Source organism: Emys orbicularis, chromosome 19 (genome assembly GCF_028017835.1).
Source record: "Emys orbicularis isolate rEmyOrb1 chromosome 19, rEmyOrb1.hap1, whole genome shotgun sequence".
Taxonomy (NCBI): domain Eukaryota; kingdom Metazoa; phylum Chordata; order Testudines; family Emydidae; genus Emys; species Emys orbicularis.
The window spans coordinates 22368844-22392377 of record NC_088701.1 but is presented as its reverse complement, the minus strand read 5'-3'; the positions used below and the strand labels follow the sequence as shown (position 1 = coordinate 22392377).

At 57.4% G+C, this 23534-nt stretch overlaps 2 protein-coding genes across 3 annotated transcripts; one reads left to right on the top strand and one right to left on the bottom strand.

The window, feature by feature from the left end:
- Positions 1-3045: 3045 nt before the first annotated feature.
- On the bottom strand, positions 3046-13539 carry PRIM1 (DNA primase subunit 1). Its single transcript, XM_065419498.1, has 13 exons — positions 13436-13539; positions 12679-12859; positions 11905-12011; positions 11504-11577; positions 10590-10726; positions 10060-10118; positions 9418-9527; positions 8606-8706; positions 7864-7981; positions 7147-7216; positions 6292-6383; positions 5311-5409; positions 3046-3977 (listed from the first exon to the last, which is right to left on the bottom strand). Exons 1-13 carry the CDS (start codon positions 13537-13539, stop codon positions 3958-3960), a joined length of 1272 nt encoding a protein of 423 aa, XP_065275570.1. The 3' UTR covers positions 3046-3957.
- Positions 13540-16608: 3069 nt separating this feature from the next.
- Positions 16609-20040, top strand: LOC135891717 (17-beta-hydroxysteroid dehydrogenase type 6-like). Of its 2 annotated transcripts, XM_065419355.1 has the most exons (5): positions 16609-16698; positions 17383-17704; positions 18267-18525; positions 18904-19067; positions 19820-20040. In XM_065419355.1, exons 1-5 carry the CDS (start codon positions 16609-16611, stop codon positions 20038-20040), a joined length of 1056 nt encoding a protein of 351 aa, XP_065275427.1. The 2 variants fall into 2 exon arrangements, with proteins under 2 accessions (XP_065275427.1, XP_065275428.1); XM_065419356.1 differs by lacking the exon at positions 16609-16698 and having other exon boundaries at positions 17392-17704; positions 18904-19064.
- Positions 20041-23534: the final 3494 nt, after the last annotated feature.

Below are 23534 nucleotides of genomic sequence, written 5' to 3'. Positions count from 1 at the left end.
GGGTCACTCACCGCCCTCTTCCCAGGAGCTCTTCCCGACTCCCCCCTCCCACCGCGGGACAGTGAGCTCCAGCAGGGGCTGTTCCCTGCGCCTCCCTCCTCTTTCCCAGAGCCCGCCCCCCCCCAGACAGGGGCTATTCCCTGCGCCTCCCTCCTCTTTCCCAGAGCCTGCCCCCCCCAGACAGGGGCTGTTCCCTGCGCCTCCCTCCTCTTTCCCAGAGCCCGCCCCCCCCCCAGTCAGGGGCTGTTCCGTGCGCCTCCCTCCTCTTTCCCAGAGCCCCCCCATCAGGAGCTGTTCCCTGCACCTCCCTCCTCTTTCCCAAAGCCCGCCCCCCCAGTCAGGGGCTGTTCTCTGCGCCTCCCTCCTCTTTCCCAGAGCCCGCCCCCCCCAGACAGGGGCTGTTCCCTGCGCCTCCCTCCTCTTTCCCAGAGCCCGCCCCCCCCCCCAGTCAGGGGCTGTTCCCTGCGCCTCCCTCCTCTTTCCCAGAGCCCGCCCCCCCCAGACAGGGGCTGTTCTCTGCGCCTCCCTCCTCTTTCCCAGAGCCCGCCCCCCCCAGACAGGGGCTGTTCCCTGCACCTCCCTCCTCTTTCCCAGAGGCCCCCCCCATCAGGAGCTGTTCCCTGCGCCTCCCTCCTCTTTCCCAGAGCCCGCCCCCCCCAGACAGGGGCTGTTCCCTGCGCCTCCCTCCTCTTTCCCAGAGCCCGCCCCCCCCAGTCAGGGGCTGTTCCCTGCGCCTCCCTCCTCTTTCCCAGAGGCCCCCATCAGGAGCTGTTCCCTGCCCTCCCCCACCAGGGCTAGGAGACCCCCCACTTAGTCCCAGGGGCTGCTCCCTGCTTTAAAAGACCCCCCATATTTCCCCCACCCAGGGGCTATTTCATGTTACTCTCCCATCTCTGCCAGGACCTGCACCCCCAAGGTGGGGGGTCCCAAGGAACTGCTGCCGGTTCTGCCCCCACCCCCATTCTGGCTGTGGCCAGGAAGGGGGGCTCCCTGAGGAGGGAGCTGGGGGTTAGTCTGCTCCCCGGCCCAGTTATCTCGCACTCTGTCGGGGTAACAGATGCAGCTGGGATGGAGGTTTGCATTTGCGATTAAGGAACGTGGCGTCTCCCTGCCCCACGGAGCAGGTCGGATTTTCCAAAGAGCCCAGTGGCTCTCAACCTTTCCAGACGACTGTCCCCCTTTCTGGAGTTGGATTTGTCTTGCCTACGACCACGTTTCACCTCACTTAAAAACTACTTGCTTACAAATCAGACATAAAAATACAGAAGCGGCACAGCCACACTGTTACTGACAAATGGCTTCCTTTCTACCATCTAATTATAAAATAAACCGATTGGAATATAAATATTGTACTAACATTTCAGTGTATAGTCTATAGAGCTATGTAAACAAGTCCTATGAAATTTTAGTTTGTACTGACTTGCTAGTGCTTTTTATGTAGCCTGTTGTAAAACTAAGCAAATCTCTAGATGAGTTGATGTACCCCCTGGAAGACCTCTGCGTACCCCTAGTTGAGAACCACTGTTCTAGAAAACCTGCCCTCACTGTCAGACACAATCCCTCTCCTTTCCCTCCCCCCAAAACCGGGCACTTGCTTACTCCCAGGTTAGTTAAATTGTGCAAACGCCACTGGAGATGCTCCAACTTTGATTTGAGAAGTTTACTGCAGTTCAGCTTAAACCTAGTCCTACTCCACTTAAGCGAGCGTTCACAGAGAGCTCTAAACTCATTTAAATTCACCCCTTTAGCTAAACCGATGCAAATGACCCTCACACTGATCTTCCTGAGACCTTTCTGACTCGCCCATCCCTCTGAGCCTGGGTCCAGGGCAGGCCAAAAAGGGGAAGCTTTCAACTTAAGAAGTATGTCTGAACTTTTTATTTTCTACTGGTACAAACAATAACCCCTAGCTCTTATCAGTGACCTCCCTTTGGGATCTACTATCATTATCCCCATTTTAAAGATGGGGAAACTGAGGTATAGGGAGGTGAAGTGATTTGCCCCACTGAACTGGGAACAGAACCCAGGTCTCCTGCTTCCCAGTGTGGTGCTCTGTCCACTAGGAAACACAACCTCTCTGAGATTCCTGTAAGAGGGATGCACGAGAGTAAAATCATTCTCTCTTCCAATTTGTGCCCAACACGTGCTAGGGGCTTTACATAGCTACAGGCAGGTGAGATCTCTGCCCTGCAGTGTGTTCCCCATTGAAAGCTCCAATCTTGCAACTGGAGCCAAAAAGCTAGACCCCCGTGTCCCTACAGAGGCATATGGATTCAAATTAAGAGTGGGCCACTTTCTGGAAGATGTGCTTTAGTCAAACACCTGTTAGGGGACTTAATGCAGATGTCATTGGCTGAAATTCTCTGGCCTGTGTTATACAGGGGGTCAGCTGAGATGATCTAACCGGCTTTAACAGCTATGAAAAAACAAAATGTGATTTTTAACCCACAGATGCCGGCAGGGGGATGGTGCCGGGTCTGGAATAACTTTTGGGTCAATTTCAGAAATTGACTCCAGTGGATAGTCCCTTGAAGGTCAGCAGGGGGCACTCTCGCAACTTGATTAGTCTAGCAATGACTTTAAATGACTGGTTGTCTAGAAAAGGACAGGATTAAAAAACAACAAACAACAACAACAACAGCTAACCCCTGCACCTAAACTATCTGACCGTGAGCCTTTAAAGGCCAAAGGGCTCTGGGAGAACTGGAGTGGCAAGGGAATACTTACTTTACCCCACTCCTGAGTCATGTTTGTTTCTTTACTTTGATGACTAACCTCAGCATTAGAACAAAAGAGAGAGCAACAAAGGAAATGGAAGAGCCAGGGACCCACGTACCTATTGCTCACTGTATCCCTCAGACCTTTCCAGTCCTGTACCTAGCTGCAAGCCCACCTCTGCTCTTTCCCCTGAGACATGGGGGTCTAGTGACCTTTTCAGATCACTGGATAACTTCCCAGCCACGCCCCGTGAACCCAACCAGCAGCCCACAGCACAACCACCACCAAAAGGACACACGGTCTTTAACGGAACCCTTTAATCATTTTCTTTTTGCATAAAAAAGTACAAAAGAAGGATACACAGAGCGCCTCCTACTGGGCCATCAGACCCAGCTGCCTGGAGTCATTCCAGAGCTTGCGAATTAAACCCTGCAGCAGGGAGAGGACTACACAGGCTGCAGCCACAAGGGAACATTAAGCAGGAGGAGGGACAACTGGAGTAGCCTTGGATGTCTGGAATAAGTCAGTCGAGGTCAAAATCTGGAAGAGCTGGGCCCGGGGAACCATTGCTTAGAAATGACAAATACAACGGTCCAATCTCATGCATCTGAGGCTGTCAGGCAGCTTCTTCCATTAATAATGGTTTGCCCCAGAGCAGCAGTTACCCTGATAGAAAGAAAACCCGTGGGTCATTTTTGCAGGCATCAGCCAGGTGCCGATTCCAGACCCCTGCGCCCTCGGAATCCATCAGCCAATGAGAATTCCTCCCTTCCTCTCGAATCAGCCAGCTGGGATCCCCTCTCTCCAAATTCCCACTTTACCAATAGCTCTTGGTCAGGTAGGTAAAATTCCGCCTTGCCCTTGTGCCGGCAAACAGGGGTGGGTGGGTTAAGCCGCCTGCTGTTTGCAGACGAGGGGAGGAACTGACATCAGCCCATGCCCCGTCGCCTCACACAAAAGGAAGCAGTTCTAATTTCTTGCCAACAATCCACAGCGTAGTCTTCTCCCAGTGCACGCTCCAAGCCCAGGCTCACGCTGGCCCCTGCAAAATGAACATCCAAATCCTCTCTCTCCAGTAGGCAAGATCAGTTGGGTTTCCTTTTCTTCGAAGTCTGCTGAGTAAAGCCTTTAATACCAAGAATAAGGTAACTAGAGCAGTCCGCTGTCCTGATCAGAGCTCTTGTAACGGCTGGTTGGACATACCAGATGTAGATTTCCCCACTGGAGACACCAGAATCCTCAGAAATCTCCTTGTAAGTCTAGAGGAAAGAAACGCGGGATCTTAAACAACAGAGAAAGCTGCGCCTGTGGCTTATTATACGTCTGCCTTCCTTTTCCTCTAAGCCAGTGATACTCAGACCTCAGCGGTTCAGGAGCCAAATCAGCAATCAGCACTACCCAGCAGAGCCAGCGCCGTGTGAATTCACTGTTTCATTGACAATAGCTGCTCTATATTCATATTTAAACGGAATGATGGGGAAATATTTAATGTATATATTATTCTCACAGCAAAATGACTGACCAGGTACTATTACTTGATCAACTACAATCGGTTAATAACACAGCAAAAGCATCGTGATGGGCTAATAATTAAATCACGGTGTTTTAATATCATGTGGTGCAAAGAGCCGCAGGAGACACACCGAAGAGCTACCCAGTCTGAGTATCGCTGCGGTAAGCAGGAGTTGATGGGCATTAAGACACACAACCTTTTGGGTTACGTTCTCATTGAACAGATGTGTTGTGAGCAAGACATGAGAAGTCATTCTTCCGCTCTACTCTGCGCTGGTTAGGCCTCAGCTGGAGTATTGTGTCCAGTTCTGGGCACCGCATTTCAAGAAAGATGTGGAGAAATTGGAGAGGGTCCAGAGAAGAGCAACAAGAATGACTAAAGGTCTTGAGAACATGACCTATGAAGGAAGGCTGAAAGAATTGGGTTTGTTTAGTTTGGAAAAGAGAAGACGGAGAGGAGACATGATAGCAATTTTCAGGTATCTAAAAGGGTGTCATAAGGAGGAGGGAGAAAACTTGTTCACCTTCGCCTCGAAGAATAGAACAAGAAGCAATGGGCTTAAACTGCAGCAAGGGAGGTCTAGGTTGGACATTAGGAAAAAGTTCCTAACTGTCAGGGTGGTTAAACACTGGAATAAATTGCCTAGGGAGGTTGTGGAATCTCCATCTCTGGAGATATTTAAGAGTAGGTTAGATAAATGTCTATCAGGGATGGTCTAGACAGTATTTGGTCCTGCCATGCGGGCAGGGGACTGGACTTGATGACCTCTTGAGGTCCCTTTCAGTCCTAGAATCTATGAAGAGAGCAATGCAGTTCATCCCTCAGCTGGTTTAACCAGAGTTAAGAACACCCCTTTTACCTGCAGGGAGGACACAACCTAAGGGGAGCTGAAGTCACTTTCCAGGGGGACACAGCTGGAATAGAACCCAGGCAGCTGTGCGCTGACCATTGGGCAGTCTCGCCCCCTCCCATGCTTAGAAGTGAGGACCACATTTCTGTGGGGAGAAGGGAGAGCCCTGAAAGGTTTCGAGCAGCCTGGAAGAGGAGAGGCCCCGCCCAGTCCCCTCCTCGGTCCCTACCGCTCTTCTTGAGAAGCTCCCCTTTGCGAGACTTGTCCATTTCCTCCACAAACTGTTCGAAGACTCTCACGTACGGAGCCAAGCTGGTTTTCTTGTAGTCTAAGGGACAAAGAGAGACATGTGCAAAGGATCTGCCAGCCATACAGAGCGTATGCAAAGCCTCATTTTACAATCCCTCAAACCTGGGCTCTCAAGGCTGGGTGTATCAAGAGGCGACGTGAATTCAACGCCCATCCAGGCCTGTATCTTAACTTAGCCTTCATAGTTTCAGCGCTGGCTAACTGCCTCAGGCCTACAGGGAAAATTCCCCCCTGGCATTGCCCACAATGCCGCAGTGGGACGCTGCCACCACAGAATGGCAGTGTTGCCTAGTGGCTAGCGCACAGGCTCGCGACTCGGGAGTCCCGAGTTCAATTTCCGGCCCTGCCACTGGCCTGCTGGAGTGACTTCGCCCGTGTGTGCCTCAGTTTCCCCATCTGTAAAACGGATAACGTGAAAAACGCTACAGAAGAGAAAGGAGTTAATTCTTATTGAAATGCCACTGGGCTTGGCAGCAGTTAACTGACACGTCTGAGAGTATGCCACATGGGTTTGGAAAAATTCTAACTCTGGGGGCACTTTTTGTTCTACTTTGGAAGCTCATTTTCCGGGCGCAGCAATTTCCAGGGGTTGCCTCTTTCCTCCCCTTCGTGAGCTGAAGACCTCTGTGCTGCGCGCCCTGGAGGAGCTCCAGCTGCTGCATGAAACCGAGCCAGGCCCTCAGCAAAAATATTCTGTGGTTGATGAGTGGCTCTGGGAGCGAGAGGAACCTGGTTGAGGCCGTCGTGTTACCGCTCTGGGGACCGGAAATACTGACTAGGAAAGAGGGGTATCAACTTTCAAGGTCTCCTGTCCCCTAGACCATGCCCCCTTCCGAGGTCCCGTATTAATGTGCTTTAATAAAAGCAGCATCTTTCTTGACTCCTGCCTCCAGCCACTCACCCCTGGTGCGGCGCTTGGGTTCCGGCTCCGCCTCGTTTTCCTTCTCTCCATCCTCCTCCTCGTGAGCCGTGTCCAGTTCACGACAGAGGCAGCTAAGGACAAGCAGAGTGAGAGTCCTTTACAGCTAGCTACCCAACGCCGCTAGTCAGCCTCTAGCCATGATCGGCCCCACTGAACAGAGCAGCACAGAGCAGCCTCATGGCACAGCCTCTCGCTGGTGGAGCGCAGACCCGGCCCACTCCGCGCCGGACAGATCGCGCCAGAGAGGGGTTGGCTGCCCCACAGTGTAAAAACCAACCAACTGGCCCCATCCACCTTGCGCTGATAAATACTTTGGGGGTCTGCACTCATTAGGAGGCTCCATTCCCCCCACGGGCTCCCCGTGTGCCACCCTCCTGTCCCCCCCACGCCAAAGGCTCTGGGTGTCTCCTATTCTCCACATGCCAGGGGCTGAGTCTCTCACTGTCCCCTGCTCCATTCCAGAAGCTCTGTCTCTCTTTCTTTTGTCTCCCCATTCCAAAGTACTGTCCCCCCCCCAGGATTGGCAGGTGGCTGCCGTGCTCTCTCCCCGACCATAGAGCGTGATGTTACTAAGAGGAGGCCGCATGCTAGGAAGGGTGAAGTCTCCTCTCCCTCTGGCTCTCCTTGATGGCTGAGCATCTGCCCCACAGGGCAGGGGCTCTGGGCATCCCCCATTTTCTCTCTGATCTCCCCCAAAATCAAAGGGGTTCTGCCCGTCGACGCCGGAATCCCAGACTCAACCGGAGGCAGCGTTCAGAAGTGATTATGTTCACAGCCAGACACGTCCCATCACGCGGAGAGGGAGGTCCCGCAATCCCGGCCCATCACCAGTACCTTATGGTTGGAACGGCCAACGGGTCGAACTGCTCCAGCTTCCGCAAATCGATCGGGACCGAAACACGACCTAGGAGAGGCAAAACCAGCGTCACTTTACCAGCGGCGTGTTTCCTGTGTCGCCCAGAGGCCACAATGAGGGGTCAGGGCCCCTTGGGCTGGCAGCTGCACAAGAAAGCAGCGAGACAACCCCTGGCCTAAAGAGCTAGCAACCTCGGTTTGCTGCGAGTCTCAGGTGGAGAGACACGGCCAGGGCTGGAGAGAGGGAGGGGACAGGGACAGAAGCCAGTTTAGCACAGCGAGATGCAGTCACAGCTCACCATGAGCCCAGGCAGGGGATGGGACTGTCTTTTGGTTGTGTTTGGACAGCACCTAGCTGTCCAAATTATGATGATACTGGCCAAGGGGTGAGATGAGGAAGGGGAGGTAAACACGGTGTGGATTTCTGGACTGCACAGAGACCTGGGTCGGAAGGAAGCTCACGGCGCCAGGATCCCCCATTGCATTAGCCAGGGGAGCGTCTGGCTGGGAACTCGCTCCCCATCCTGGTCTGAAACGAGGAGGGGGCTTCGGGGCTGCCGATGGGGCGGAAGGCGGCTGGCTGAATTTCTCACGCTCGCGCCGGTGAGATCCCCTACCCGCGGAACGGGGATAACACGACTGCCCCGCCTTGCTGGATGCCGGGCCAGCGGATCTACACCAACGTGCGCGCGTGACCTGTTTTGGGGTGGACGCTGAACGGGCTCTTCAGTAAGTGGTTGACTCCCCTGCTGACGTTGATATCCAACCGGGGGAAGCAGTACTGCAGCATGATCTCCGACTCCGCGTGGGAGGGCTAGGAGCAGACAGACAGTCACGGGCTGGGGACGGCTTTTGTGCTACGAGGCCCCAGACGCTCCCTGTCTCTGCGCCCTCTACAAACGAGTCCCACCCTGGAGATTCCAGGACGTCACCATCCTAGGTACAGCCAGAGGCCCCGATTCTGGATGCAAACCAGCCACCAGGGAATACCCCTCGTCACAGGGTGCTGTGGGCAGGGCAGGCGCTCCGTATAGCGTCCCCAGCCGAACGGGGACCAGCGCTGGATTGGGACTCAGAAGCCTGGATTCTATTCCCAGCTCTGCCACTGGCAAATCCCGCTGCTGCCCCGTGCCTCAGTTTCCCCATCTGTAAAATGGGAGGGAACGATACCGATCTTTGTAATGCACTTCGAGGTCGACGGATGGAAAGCGTTACATAAGAGCTAGGCACTGTTATTATTCGAGGGGCGTGCCCAGATCTGGATACTGCATACAGGGCTGGGGCAGAAGCAGAGCGTACGTTAGATCAGACCCCAGAGCCTGATCCAAAGAGCACTGAAGCCAACGGGGGGGAAAAATTCAATCGATGGATTGGGCCCAAAGACCAACCGTCCCCCACGAGCCACACACCGCCTCGATTCTCTCCCGTCCCCAGCTACGTTCCTTACCTTGCATTTCTCCATCTTCTTTTTCAGGAGCTCCCAGCGCTGGACTGAATCATGCTTTTTGGGGAATTCCCGCAGCAGGCTCTCTCGAACCGGTGATCAGCTGTTAAGGGGTTACAACAAGGCTCGCCTAGGGGCCAACCCCCTGTCAGGGGAAGGCCAGAGCTCGAATATTCACAAGGCAAGAGCTGCGTCACCCTCCGAACGGGTAGCACGGGGACTGGGGCTCTGTTAAGCACCTCACAGAGACAGACGAAGGCACCCAGTCTCTGCCCAAGGAGCTTACAACACTGCATCAATCTCACACACACACCTTTGTATTTCTCTAGCGCCAAAGGAACGCCAGGAGCATTTCCCATCTCAGAGAAGTGGGGAAATGCAGCTGAAACCCAGACCTGACCAACAGACGCGGCTATCGGTCTGTTACAAGGCGTGTAACGCGACAGCCCCTAGAAGCCCTGACCGAGATTGTCCCAGGTGCTCTCCGTGAAGGCAGGACAGAACTCTTGAGCCCCAGCAGGTATAAACTGGTGTCACTCCACTGCGGTCCATGGGCAGCCCCCCCCGGCGGTGTGAAGTGGCTGCAGCTCCCGCGAATTACAGGCTCGGCCCGTTGATTTCACGGCCCAATAGGCTTCCTTGACAGACGTCACCCCTAGAGCCGAGCTGAAGGCACTCGGCGCATCCCACACACAGAGCTAGGCGCACGCCTCTGTCTCGGGCGACCCCAAGAACCAGGACCCTCGAGTTCTTGCCGCCCCATCCGCTGAGCTGCAGAAAGGCCCCCGCGACCAGCCGAAGGATATATTCTGGGACGAGGGCAACCACCTTCTCCCAGCTCTCGCTGCTGCCCAGGATATCCTGGCCCACCAGGGCGTATTCTTCGAAGTACGGCTCCACCAGACTCAGCGAGTGGCTGGGGAAACAAGGGGGGGCGGGGGATGAGAGAGCTAAGGAGCAGAGGAAGGCAACACAATGTCTGGATTTACCCCTGACGCCTCTACCATCACATGGCGGGCCGGACGCTCAGCTACTTCCTCCCTGCAGATAGGGAGAGGGGGACCTAAGCTGTATTCTGGGACCAGGCAGGATCCTGCCTGGCTCCTGATTAAGTTAGAGCAGCCCCAGGGCTGCTCCAACATACACTCCTCTCCCTGTGGCCCTCAGGAAGCAGAGATTAGCCATAACTCAGTGTGATCTTGTCACACCCTCACCTGCCCCCTATGCCAGGGGCTGGACACAGAGCAGATGCAGAGCCCCTTACGTCTTGCTCCACGCCAGATTGGGGAGGGCCCCAGCATGGGGGGCTCCCAGGGAGTCATTCTCACCCACTTTAAGCTGCTCTAAGCGGCACAGAGGCGCCTGAATACAACCGAGACCCAGGCCCAATGAGCAAGGCACGCCAGGCTGGGGTACATGAGATGCCATCCAGCGTCACGGCAACTGACCTGATGAACGGGTGAATGGGGTCGGTCAGGTTCACCTTCTTGACGGTTTCGGACCCGCCCTGGGAAGCAAAAGAGGAGACGGTTTGTACAGCCCAACCCCTCCCCTTACCCGGAAACCGGGCGCTGAGCGAGGAGGATAGAAGATTCTGGCTCGAGGGCACCATCTGCAGAGAACCCTGAATGCTCACAGCTCCAGCTGGGGTCCAAGCTCCGGATCAACCACGGACGCCCCAGAGGTTAGACCCCCACAAGCCTGAGTCCGCAGACCTGGCCTCAGACTCGATGTCATGGGTCTTATTTTTTTGCAGTGTAGACGTACCAGCTCTGCCTAAGTTGTACAAATAGGGGGGGCCAGCACTGCCCTGCCTCTCAGGGGGGTGAGGATAAAGCCATTGCTGATACCGCCGTGACCGGGGCCAGACGAGCCCCCACGACCGACAGGCCCCATATTTGCGTTGCCTGGCTTCGGAAGAGAGACGGGACGCAGCCCGTTTCTCAGCCCAGCCCCTGCCCCGTCAACTCCCACGCACCTTCACGAGGGTGAGATACTCCACCGCCGCGGCGCGCATGGCGCACGACCACTTCCGGACGGAGTCGTCACACACCCAGCAGTGGACGCCTCGCCGGCCCGAATACACCCACAGGCGGTGCTTCACCCCAAAATCCTCTGCAGGGAGGACACGGAGCAAAGTCAGCGCAGAGCTCAGCTTGGAAACAAGAAGGACCGTGCAAGACATGGGTAAAGCTCTGTGGAGCAGAATTCTTGGCCCCCCTGGGCCCCACAGAGGGCCAGGACACGTTGGGTTACGTTCTGGAGTCTGCAAACAGACCCGAGGGAGGCCCTGTTTTATTTTGCATCCCATGTGCCCCACAAGCCCCCTTGCCCTGCCTGGCTTAGCCCGTATCCCTGTTGGCAAACGGGTTAAAACGAGCGGCATCATAAATGACACCGAGAGCTGGTCAGGAGCCCAGTGCGAACAGCACCGCTCGTGCTGAAGCTGGGCCAAAGGAGCCCGCCCGGCTCTCGCCAATATATATGTGGCCTACATATCCCAGCATGCAGTGCGCCATCTCGATCTGCAGTGCACACTGGGACCTGTAGTCTCTGCGGGTCTCACCGCCACATGCCCGGCAGCTGAAATGGGTCGCCAAGGCGGCTCTCAGCTAGGGTGACCAGATGTCCCGATTTTATAGGGACAGTCCTGATATTTGGGGCTTTTTCCTATATAGGCTTCTATTACCCCCCACCCACTGTCCCGATTTTTCACACTTGCTATCTGGTCACCCTACTCTCAGCCAGGTGGAGTTTGGATTCCCTGGAGAGCGTGGGGGAGACACCACCGCAGACGTTCGGGACACGGTTAGAGAGGAAACGTCAGAGCCCCAACAGTGCCACGCAGACCGGCCAATACAGCAGCGGCCAAGGGGCGCGGCCGGTACTTGCCCACGAGCGCGCGGTCGATGACACGGATCGCGATGGTCATAAGGGTCCAGCACTTGGAGCAGATCTCGGCGGAGCTGAAAGGAGAGCGGCACAGAAGCAAGGCAGGGTAAACATGAGCCTTCCACAATATAAACCTCCATGCCCCGGGCACGGCTGACCAAGCAGCCACAAGGTCCTGCTGTCAGAACCACACCCCGTTGCCTACCCCTTGGTCGTAGTCAGGGTGGGAACTCTCTGGAGCAGCGCATTTGTGACCTTGGCCCGGCCCCGTGCCTCAGTTTCCCCATCTGTAACATGGGGTTCTTTTGTCTGCTTCATCTCTTTAGACTGCAAGCTGGTTGGGACAGGGACTGTCTCACAACATGTCTGTGCTCACTGGAGCGGACGGCAAGAGCAAATACCTGCAGCACCTCCGGACGTCGTCGTAATCCGTCATGTCTATGTCGAACACCAGCTCCTTCTCCTGAGCCTGGAAGGCACCCATGTGCACGGTGTTGCGCTGGCTGGGCTGCAGAAGGGGAGGAACGGGTCAGTTTCGACGGCCGCAGGGGCCGCGCGGGCGACTGCCAGTTTGGCCGGGGATCCCTCCACGTGACCTGCTAAGCCAGCGGCGTTGCGTTCACGCGCCACCCGAGTTGCTGCATCACAAGGCAACGGGGATCAGTTTGGCCACCAGCCCTTGTGACGGCTGCTGCGACAGAGGATTTTGTGATGTTCTCCCAGCCCCGGGGGGCTAGCACCTCGCCCAGCTTTCATTCTCTCATTACCTGGGAACAAGGTCAGGTCTATAATTAACAAGGTCATCCCTTTTCCCAGGTTAGCCACATCCCTCTCTCTGCCTTAGTTTCTCCATCGATAAAGAAAAACGATAAGCCACCTCAGTGACCTGCCCGTCTACACTCCAGGCGCTAGAATGGCACGGCTACTGTGGCACGGCTACTGTGCCATAGCTATCCTGCTGTAAACTCATTGTGTAGACGCAAGGAACTCCACTTCCCCGAGTGACGGTAGCATTCGTCCATCCACCAAGCTGGATCTACACCCTGGGTTAGGCTGGCAGAGCTGAGGGGCTCCGGGGGGTGGATTTTTAGACCCCGGAGCTCCGTCGCTATATTGATGGATGTTTTACGCGTAGACCGGACCGGAGAATACCGGATCTCTCAGTCCGGACTCACTCGATGCGAATACACGGCTCCCACGTCGATCTTGTAGGGGTTCATTTTCTGCATCTCTTTCTCCAGCTCCTGGGGGCTGTTGAAGGACTGGTACCGCACGTAGATGTCATCGCGCAGCGTGAAGGAGAACTCCCGCCGCTGGAAGTAATTCTTCACCACTGCAAGGGAAACGGCGTCGAATCTAGTTGCGCTCGGACTGTCTGAGCGCCCTAGGGAGATGTTCGCGTGCACCCTCCCCCCGGATCTAACGGCCCTCAGGCCTGACCGACAGCCGCCCGTCCCCTAGCTTGGGACTCCCCCCCCACACAGCTCCTCACCCCTTAGATCCCCTCCTTCCCTGCCGCCCCCCAGAAGGGTCCCAACTGCAGGACCTGGGCCGTTTAGAATCCCCCCTTTTACACTTCCTCATCCTGCTCCCTGCCCCCATCTCCCCCCCACTGTACACACTCCCTCCTCCCCCAAATTCCCCCCGCCCCGGGCATGGCCCCTCCGCCCTGTGCACGTGCCCCCCCCCCCCCTGTGCATGCGTCCCCATCTCCCTATGCATGCACCCCCGCCGCCCCCTGCGTGCACCCCCATATCCCCATGCACCCCCACTGCCCCCCTGCGTGCACCCCCATCTCCCCGTGCACCCTCCCATGCACCCCCTACGTGCACCCCCACCTCCCCGTGCATGCACCCCACACACACCCCCATCTCTCCCCCGGGAGCCCCCAGCGGCCCCTCCCCGGTGCAGGCGGCCCGAGCTGCCGCTCACCCCCCGCCGTAGCTGAGCCAGCGCCCGTAGGGCCCGTAGGGGAAGAGGCGGCGGTAGTAGAGCGGTAGCAGGTCGGGCAGGGAGCCCGGCTCGAACCCGGCCATGGCCCGCGGGGCGCGCGCGGGAACCGGCTCGGCCGCGGCGCACGTGCGCAGGGTGGGGCCGGACCGGGGCGGCTGGGAGCTGTAGTCCGGGCGGGGCCTGTCTCCGCGTCAGCCCCCCCTCCCCCCCCCCCCGCATTGCAAAGCCCCGGACTCCCAATGCAGCTCAGCCCGGGGGCCGCAGCGCCTTGCAACCCACCCGCAGAGCCCCTGACTACAGGGGCGCCCCCTGCCACGCCAGCGCCCTCACCCCAGTCCCAGCACGGGCCCCCGGAGGGACAACCCAGCCCCCTGCCAAGCCCCTGGGGGCCGTGCCCAGAGCCCCCTGCATGGCCAGGCGAGCGCCCTGCACTCTTGCAATGCCAAGTCCTGCATCAGACTGCAGCCCCCCCCTCGACTGCGATGCCAGGCCGCTCGCGCCCTGGAGGGCCACCCCCTCCCCACATACACAGCCCTCCACCCCGGCCACCACCACGCAGCACATGCATCGTTCCGGGGGGGGGAACGGGAACGGCCGTGTGTCAGAGGCCCTGTACTGATCACGAGTCATGGAGATCCTCCGCCATCTCACGGGATCAGGGCCTGCGCTCCTCTATTACCATATTGCTTCTCTGCCCCCCACCTATCTGTGCTTCGGCTCGGCATACGCTAAGCACAGAGCGATGCTGTTTTCACCTTGCAGTCTGTGGCCATGAAGCCTTGGCGGGGGACGGGGCGGTCCAGAAATCAATCATTGATTGAAGGCTGGGGCCCAGTCGATCCTGTCCCTGCTTTCCCAGGGGCTGCTTCTCCAGCCTCCCTTCAGCCCAGCCTCCCTTGCTAACAGGCTGGCAGAAACAAATGCACTCCCCTGGCTGGTGAACCGCTGGGGGAAAGTTGATATTTGCTGGACCTTGGCGCAGTTAATTATTCATTTCCCCATCGACAGGGAAGGTGCTGCAATTCCACAGAGGGCTGGTAGCTGGGGGCAGAGCGGCACCACAGTCCAAAGCTGATCCTGAAATTCACATGGCCGCTGCAGATTTCCACCGACCCCCGTCTCCAAAACGTCCAATAGGAACAAGGGAGAGATTTAGGGTCTGCGTGACAAGGACAATATGCTACGGCCGGACTACAAACCCTCCTGCTTCAGCGCATGAGCCGGCTTCTAACTATCAGGGGTCAGGAGGAAACAGTCTCTGGGGGACCCTGATCCCAGCTGCCCCCCACAGGGCCTCTTGTGCCTGCCTCTGGCGCAGCTGGGACTGGCCCCGAGCAGAGCTGGGGAATTAAGGGCTGTCCTGGTCTCATCCATCTTGCCGTGCCTGGGACAAAAGACTGGGGTGGCTTCCCGTCCCCTGCCTTGGAACGGATGCTTCACCGTTCGTCTCATCGGCTTAGACTGGGAACTTATGGGGGCAGGGGCTGCTCACTGTGTGTCTGGCCAGCACCCGCTACGATGAGGCCCTGTGCAGCGCCTGGCAAGATGGGACCCTGATTGCAGTTCAGGGAGGCAGGGGGGCGAGAAGGTCTGTGCAGCACCAGGCATGCAATCCAGACCAGTGCGGGGCTGTGTCCCCCCCCCCCCCGTCCTGCAACTTGGGGTGCCATGCAAGGCCTTGCTCCAACCTGGACTGCTCACAACCAGCCTGCAGGTCACTCCCAGGTGTGTGTGCGTAACCACAGCCTGCCAGGCACACCCTGGTTCTCCCCAGCCTGGGTTACACTGCAGGGTCACCTCAACACACTCCCAGTCCCGGATTTCCCCCTCCCCACCCCGTCCCAGAAATGTACGTCCTGTGCTGCCCGGCCGTCTCCTGGACAGTGTGAATGCGGTCAGTCTGTTATTCCTTCAAGGGAATCACATACAGCAGCTCGGCACCTAAAGAGTTACCCAGACACCTCAACGCAAACACACTGGGTTAGGTAAAACCGTAAAACAAGTTGGTTACAAAGCGAGAGGCTTGAAGTGAGGACGAGCTCCGAGGCATAACAAATCAGAAATGGCTACAGGAGAAATAAAGATAAAACACTTCCTAGTGCCGAACTTAACAGTATTAGCTACAAGCAGAGTTCCTCACCGCATGCCTCCAGCGCACGGTCATACTGACCAAACTCTTCGAGTCAGGCCCCGTCCCCCCAGAGTCCAACAGCTGTTTCCTTGATCTTCTCAGCTGCAGAGAATGAGATGGGCAGGGAGGGAGAGAGAGAGGGGTCCCTGGAGGCGTTTGCCCCTCCTTTTTATCGTTTATGGGACATTGAAAAACATTGCCAGCTAAGAACCAGGGGACAAAGCGTCTATGTGGAAGGATGTTCCCTGCTGGGTTTTTTCACCTGTATATGCTTACATGCACGTTTCCCTCCTTCCCCCTTTGCACCTGATGATTCTATTTACTGCCTAAATGCAAATTAAGGCAAACACACGTTCTTTTGCGCAGGACAGACCCGCTTGCTGACTTCTGCCTGGGCTCGGCTGTGGGGTTTGGACCTTGTGTAAATAACATCGTGCGGGGAAAGCGTCTCGCTTCACATCCAGTGCTGCCAAGCCTATGTGGCCAGGACGCTAGTGACCAGCAAAGGATGAGTTTCCAAACAATACCTCCCGAGGTGTCCCTTGTACGAAGACGGTTCCAATGGCGTGCCGGGTGTGAATACAGGGGTGCGTTCCATCATGTGTGGGGAGGGCTGCGCAGTGCCAGACACAATGGGGCCCCCATCTCGGTTGGGGGGGGGGGGTCCGTCCAGCGCTTGGCACACTGGGGCCCTAATCTCAGGGAAGCACCACAATCCCAGGTGTTCCCTTCTGTCTGTCTCTAGACACACCCATTCCAGCCAGTCTCCCGGCCCATCCATACTCCCCCGGCGACGGACTAGGCTTTGATACCCCCAGTCTGAGCACCCGGGAACTCAGCACCGCTGGGATTTCACGGGCTGGTTTTTCTGAATCCCTTTTGGGGCCAGATCAAACTGACAAGACCCTTTTGTTTAACCACAGGCAGAACCTTGCCCCCTGGCCTTTCCATGCCCCGCCCCCATCCAGCGCTCCGCCGCCTGCCCGGGACCTCTGCCCTGCTCCGCTCCACGGGGCGTGGTATGTTCCTCGCCTTCGCTGTGTCCAAGGCTGCAGAGCAGGCGGACCAGGCGGGAGCTGGCACCCAAGGCAAGCGGAGACCTTGTTCACAGGTAGCTGGTTGTAGGCTTGACAGGAGCAAAGCGGCCGGTGTCCTTGTTAGTGATGGATACAGAGAAGGGTAGGGGGCAGGGGCTGGCTCAGGGCTGCTGGCTCAGGCAGATTTCAGCCGTAACGTGAACCGTTGTCCGCAGGCTGGCACAACTGGTGAATCAAAGGGGTGGGTTCTCCCCTGGCGTTCACCTCCGTGCCCAGCGGCTGTACACCAGCCCCAGGTGGGATCTCGTACCGTTGGACACTGGTGTCAATGGTGACACGAAGCAGGAGCGAGCCGGATCCTAGGGGGTGAATTTAGCAGGGCTCAGCACGTCGGCAGCAGGACTCCAGCGGCCCAGGGGGAGTTGCTGGGTGCGAAGCGCAAGTGAAAATACGGCCCGTGTTCTGAACACATTGCGGGGAGCTGAGAGCTCTGGAAGCTCCGGCTCTGTCACCCTCCAACCCTGTCTTTTTCTGCTTACAGACGTGTTTTAGGTCCATAAGGAGTTTAATTCTAAAATCCCAGGCACTGTTTCTTGTAAAGCCCCATTTGTATTAGATGAGTCCTGTGGTTGCTGCAGGCAGGCGTCTAAGCGCTCCTTTGTTGCTCTGTGCTGTTAAGCAGCTGCTCCGACCCACCCCAGAGCTGACTGCATTTCAGTGCAAGTCTTGCCCCATCTGCTTGGTTGGTTGGTTTGCAGTGTGGGAGGATGTGGCTGTACCTGGCTGCCCTGCTGGGGCTGTACTTCCTCCACCGATGGTACCGGGAGCGGCAGACTGTGGAGAACCTCCGAGAGAAATACGTCCTGATCACCGGCTGCGACTCCGGCTTCGGGAACCTGCTGGCCAAGCAGTTGGACGTGCAGGGCCTGCGGGTGCTGGCGGCTTGTCTCACCCAGCAGGGCGCGGAGCAGCTGAGGAAGGCGACGTCGCAGCGGCTGCAAACGGTGATCCTGGACGTCACCCGGACCGACAGCATCGCCGCGGCCACCGCCTGGGTGAAGGAACAAGTGGGGGACAAAGGTGGGGCCCCTGAATCCTCCACCTGCCCCTTTGCCAGGGGCAGCTCTGAGCTCACACAGGCTGGGGCTGTGCTAATGCGACAGGCAGGAAAGGAGTGAAGGATCGGGAGCCAGGACTCCTGGGTTCTATTCCCATCCGGGGGGGGGAGTGGGGTCTAGTGGTTAGAGCAGCGAGAGCTGGCAGCCAGGACTCCTGGGTTCTATTCCCATATCTGGGAGGGGTGTGGGATCTAGTGGCTTAGAGTAGGGGGGGCTGGGTGTCCGCCTCCCCCGCCCCCTCCGCTCCAGTTTCAATGCACCAGTGCTTCTCCGCCCAGGATGAAGAGCCGGCGGCAGCTGCGTTCAAGGCACGGTGATGCCGGATAATGCTGGATAACCTCAGCACGACGCAGACGGTCCCGGCACACGCACAGAGAAATGGCCCTTTAGCAGCTGCCCCGGGCACACGTGGGGGATTGGGGCCAGGACGGGGGTTGGTTTAATTGCCAGGTTGGTGCCGTTAGGGGATTTCAGATCGAAGGGGAACAGCCTCCCCCCATGCTCATTCGCTCTCCCTTTCCCAGGGCTCTGGGGCCTGGTGAACAACGCGGGGCTCGTCTTCCCCGTGGCCCCCAACGAGTGGCTGACCAAGGACGACTTCGTCAAGGTGCTGGACGTGAACCTGGTCGGCCTGATCGAGGTGACCCTCAGCTTCCTGCCCCTGGTGAAGCGAGCCAGGGGCCGGGTCGTCAACGTGGCCAGTATCCTGGGCCGGCTGGCCTTCTACGGAGGGGGCTACTGCCCTTCTAAGTACGGCGTGGAGGCGTTCTCTGACAGCCTCAGGTACCCGCCCCCCTGCCCCACCCCGGCCCCAGAGCAGCCCAGAAATGTCCAAGCGCGGAGAGGCCCAGGGCTAGGAGTTTCTAAAGCGATTTGGGGGCCACAAGTTTTGAGGGCCTGCCCTGAAACCCCTTAAAAGAGCCTGATTCGCAGAGACGGTCCTTAGCGCCCGCCCTCTGGGGAGCAAGCTCCTTTGAGGGTCCCCTATCGGCCCCCCAAATCCCTAGTGCTTTGGGAAGCCTGGCCCTGGCCACTGATTTCCAGGCGCATTGATTTTAAGGGGCCCCAGCGTTGGGCCTTGTTCCCAAAGGGGGAGTCGTGCTGGGCTCCCGATATCCGCGGTGTCCGGTGGCTGGCGGTGACGGGCTTGTCCCATTCCAGGCGCGAGCTCCGGCCCTTCGGCGTGAAGATCGCCATTGTGGAGCCGGGCTATTTCCGCACTCCCATGACGGAGACCCAGCGCAATCTGGAGTGCCTGGAACAGAGCTGGCACCGCGCCCGCCCCGACATCAAGGAGAGCTACGGGCAGCGCTACTTCGACAGCCGTGAGAGCTCCTGCAGCGTCGTGGGGAGACGGGGACTCTCTGGCCAGGCTCCCGAGGGTGGGAAGAGGGGAAAAGCCAGCCAGCCCATAAACCATCGGTCCCCTCGTCTCCCCTGACGGGGACCCCGGAGCTGCTGTGCTGGGGCGTCTGCCCGAATACAGCCAAATTTCTGCAAAGGGGCGCTCAGCTGCTGTAATGAACTCACACGCTAGGTGTAGGGGGAGAGATTGCCCACTGCAGGACGGATGCTCGCTGTGCGGTTGTGGGTGGTAGCCCCTACGCTGTTAGTAGCTAATGGAGATTCTCCGCAGGTAGGGCTTTTGCAGCACGGGCTCCAAATTCGGGGCAGATTAAGACTAAGGGGGGGGGGTGTCGAGTCCTCTGAAGATTTTAGCCTCTCCCCAGAGAGTCAGTTGCTTCCAACTAGGGGATTCCCCACAGTTATGCCCTGACTTTGACTGGAAATCCAGTTCCCAGGGAGACATCGTTATGTTTAAGAGTCAACACGCCAATGATCTGAATAGGGGCAGCGCTATCGACGCAGGCTGCCTGCAGACTCAGGAAGTCGCCGTAACTGGCGGAGCATTTCTCTGCAGCCATGGGGGTCAAAGCTTAGTCCCCCCTCCCCTCCCACAAAAGGCTGAATCCCTCCGGACCAAAATCTGCCGTGTGTGTGTGTGTGTGTGTGTGTGTGTGTGTCTCTCTCTCTCTCTCTCATATGGGACTGACCTCTCCCCCTTCTCTGCCTACAGGCCACAAGCTCACCAGAGAGATACTCTTGACAAAACCCAGCACCAACCTCTACCTGGTCACCGACTGCATGGAGCACGCGCTGACGGCCCGTCACCCCCGCACCCGCTACTCCGGGGGCTGGGACGCCCAGTTCTTCTACATCCCCCTCTCCTACCTGCCCACGGCCTTGGCGGACTGGGTGCTGACCTGGACTTGGCCCCGCCCAGCCCAGGCCGTGTAAGTGGGGGGAGGACAAACAGGAGACACCTAAGGGGGCATCGCAGGGGGCGGAAGAGGAAGAAGCTGGGAAATCCAGCAGGGGCCCGTCTGCACCGGAGGGCGGGGGGGGGGGGGGGGCATCTGCACTGGAATCGGTGCCAACGCCCCCACCCCGCACGGTGCAGACGAGCACGGCTCCCGGCAGCGCCTTCTTAAACGGGACTGGAGCCTTCTGTTGAATAGTTAAGGGCCAGCTCACTTCCCAGGCATGCGGCTGGGAGGCGCAGGCTCTCACCGGCTGGGGAAAGCAACCTGGGCCGCTACAGCCTTCAGCCCCAGCTGGCCGTTACCATCGCGGGCAGCTCAGCAAACGCCCAGGCCAAGGCAGCGCGCAGCGCCCCTGAGCTAGTTTGCTTCCAGGGCCCGTTTCCTTGTGCTGCCTCCACCTGATGGCTCTTGCCTTAGATTGGAGGCTCCTTGGGGCAGGGCGTGTCTCTTTGTTTGGTGTTCGTACAGCGCCTAGCACCGGGTTGTGGGGGGGCTGGTCCCTGACTGAGGCCCCTGGTGGGGGGGTAGTGGGGTGCTACCGTCATACACCGAATAAAGAAATATTTCCCATTGATTCACTCCCTCCCTTGTCTCTTTGGTTCCTTGTTTGGATGGGAGCATTTGCTGCATTGGAATAATACCGAGCTTGTCTCACCCCTAGATCTCAAAGCACCGCACAAAGGAGGGCTGGGGCAGGATCCCCTTTTTACAGATGGGGAAACTGAGGCACGGGGCGGGGGAAGAGACTTGCCAAAGGCCATCCAGCAGGCCAGTGGCCGAGCCGGGAATAGAATGCAGCCCTCCCAAGCCCCAGTCCAGTGCTCTAGCCAATAGGCCGCACTGCCTCCCATTTTACAGAGTGACACTTTGTGAGCCCAGGTCCAAAAGGGATCCCACAACAACGCAGCCCCCGCCCCCCTCCCCACACACCAGGGCTGAGCCTGCGTCCCCAAGAGCATGAGCAGCGTCGAGAACAACTGGGACGCGAGCTCCCTGCACGCGCTGTGATGCAAAGCCCCCGTCCGCAGGGCAACGGCAGCCCCCTCGCCCCAGCTGCAATGTGGGCTCTGCCTCCCGGGTGCATAGTGGGGGGGTGTAGGCTGAGCCGAAGGTGGGTCTTTATCATTGTATCTTGAGGATTAACAGGTTCTTGTCCCACGATTAGGCCCAGTAAGATTATTGTAAACTTATTATATAATTTTGGGAACCCCAATGTGCACAGGTGCAACACTCACACGGCAGGAACTCTCTCTCTCTCTCTACAAATATATATATTTATTAATAATTTAGCAAAGTTTATACACACACTTTAACTTACCAAGGCAAATAGAGATAATACAGAAAGTACATTTGGACGTTCATACTCACACCCTTATTTTTTATACTTAACTATGATGTTTTTTATCACCGTCATTGTCCTTATCTTCCCCGGTGGCCGTCATTCTGGCCCCTCCCAAGGTCTACATCTCTTCAACCTCTCTGCTGCCCCTGGGATGTGACTTTTATAGTCAGTTACGCTGCCGCTGCCATGACCAATGCCTATTTACTAGAGGTCCTTATTTGTATTTCCTCCCCTTAAGGGGTTCGTTTTTCTCTAGGTTAGTCTATGGCTGATGTTACCCGATTAGCATATACGTCAATTTGCTGTCATGGTATCTTTGCGGTCGGACGTTCTGTCCGGAACCTTTCGCATGCTGGTGTCAGCGATGTTCTGTGAGTGGCTGATGTCAGTATTCTGGACAAAATCCCCCCTCTGGCATGTCACTTTCAGTTCCCTAGAACTTATAAGTTACTTACATTTCTCTATACCAAAGGTTCCAAGCATCAAGCCTCACACTAAAGCCAAATCTTACAGGATAAAAGCCTGTCGGTTCCTTGTGTTGCTACTAAACAGAATAAAGCAGAATAACAAAGCAATGAATCGAATACGGGTAAGTGGCCCACTGGGCTACAGGTGCTGAGAACCCAACTGCGGGTCGGACACTTGCTCTGGCGGTGGCCACACGCCCTCTGGCTCTAGGTGGCAGGACCCTTCCCAGCATTGCCCCCGTCCCGTCAGGGTTATGATCCCCTCCACGACTGGGCTGCAGGGCCCCTTGGCTGGGGGCGTCTCCCTGCGCTGGGCCCGCTGCCCAGGGTCCCCCTCGCTCTCCCCAGCTGCTCCCCGCACTCGGCTCCGGACGGCTCCAGCCCCAGCGCCAGCTCCATTCTACCCCAGCTCCATTCTACCCCAACTTCTTGGGCTGCCTCTCTGGCCGGCGCGGCCCTGCTCCCGGGCTCAGCTCGGACCCCCGCTCTCTTCCAGGCAATTCCAGCTCAGACGGAGAACAGGACCCCCCTGACTTCCTCATTAGCCTGCCCGCCCTGTCAGTCAGGCTGACCTGGAGCGCTGGCCTCTCCCCATTGTTCCTGGGGACTGTCAGTCTCAGGGTCCTGATTTCCCATCGACCCTTCCCCTTTCCTTTGGGACTGGGAGCCAGCCAATCAACCCCCCCCCCCACTGGGTTTTAGTAAGGGGTCAACAGTCCCTGTACACATGCATTAGGTATCTAAGTAAGCAGGGCTGAAACGCAAGGCCTGCAGGCTGAGGCCTGTAAGATATCAGCTTAGCCAGACTAGGCCAGAAGCCTGAGAAATGCTTGACATGAGTAAGTCACCAAAGAATGAGCCGATGCCACGAACTGACAGGAAGAAGCGTGCCAACGGGGGGGGGGAGTGCCAAAAATGAACTGCAGGCTTCTCCTCGTGCGTAACTGCCAATGAGAAATAAAAGGAACTACAAACGACCTATGAAAAACTGGGAATCCCCCTGTTCTGGGGGGACACAGTGCGAATAAGGAACAAGAGGATGGGTGCCGTCACGCACATGTGCAGAGTGTCGGTGTAGCTGGCAGCACAAGGTAAAAGAGGACTCCCAGACTGGGTAAAATGAATTCCTGACGGGAAAACTCTGGCAGGAACGGCCCCGTTCCTGAGGGCCAGGCAGCCATCGGACTCCGAGAGTATCCCGGAGGGGGTGAGTACCGGACGGCTGTATTTGTAACTTGGGCGCAGGGCTCGATAGGATTTCTATACGCTTGGGGAATCAGAACCTGAACTGTAACTTGAATACAAGTGATAACCCAGACTAGCCCACAGAGCTGTGAATGTCTGGGTGGTCCCTACCCTTGGTCTTTGTGAAGCGAGCAGCAGAGGGGACTTTCACGCTGAGGCGCTCGCAGCGGTCGCCCCCCGAGCCGAACCCACGCTGGCGTAAAGACAGCATCACTTTAACGGAAATAAACGGCTAAAGCAGGAAATGGCAGAGAATCAGGGTGGGGAGGCGCCTCCCGCCTGCAGTTTACACTGGGTGAAATCTGGAGTGACTCCGGAGCTCAGACAGAATCTGGGGTAACCTAGGAGGAAAGGCAGCCTGCTTCTCTCCAGCCAGCCCGCCTTGCTCCAGCGTGGGAGGGGCGGTGAATGCGC

What these genes read in the sequence shown, in the direction of transcription:
- PRIM1 (XM_065419498.1), bottom strand. Translation starts at nt 13,539, where the DNA reads ATGGCCGGGTTCGAGCCGGGCTCCCTGCCCGACCTGCTACCGCTCTAC. An exon ending in GACGTCCGGAGGTGCTGCAG is followed by an intron (nt 11,578 to 11,904) that starts GTATTTGCTCTT and finishes CTCTCCTTTCAG; the next exon opens with CTCCGCCGAGATCTGCTCCA. An exon ending in GGTTGCCCTCGTCCCAGAAT is followed by an intron (nt 8,707 to 9,417) that starts ATATCCTTCGGC and finishes ACAGCTGATCAC; the next exon opens with CGGTTCGAGAGAGCCTGCTG.
- LOC135891717 (XM_065419355.1), top strand. Translation starts at nt 16,609, where the DNA reads ATGTTCCTCGCCTTCGCTGTGTCCAAGGCTGCAGAGCAGGCGGACCAG. An exon ending in AGCGGAGACCTTGTTCACAG is followed by an intron (nt 16,699 to 17,382) that starts GTAGCTGGTTGT and finishes GTTGGTTTGCAG; the next exon opens with TGTGGGAGGATGTGGCTGTA. An exon ending in GGAACAAGTGGGGGACAAAG is followed by an intron (nt 17,705 to 18,266) that starts GTGGGGCCCCTG and finishes TCCCTTTCCCAG; the next exon opens with GGCTCTGGGGCCTGGTGAAC.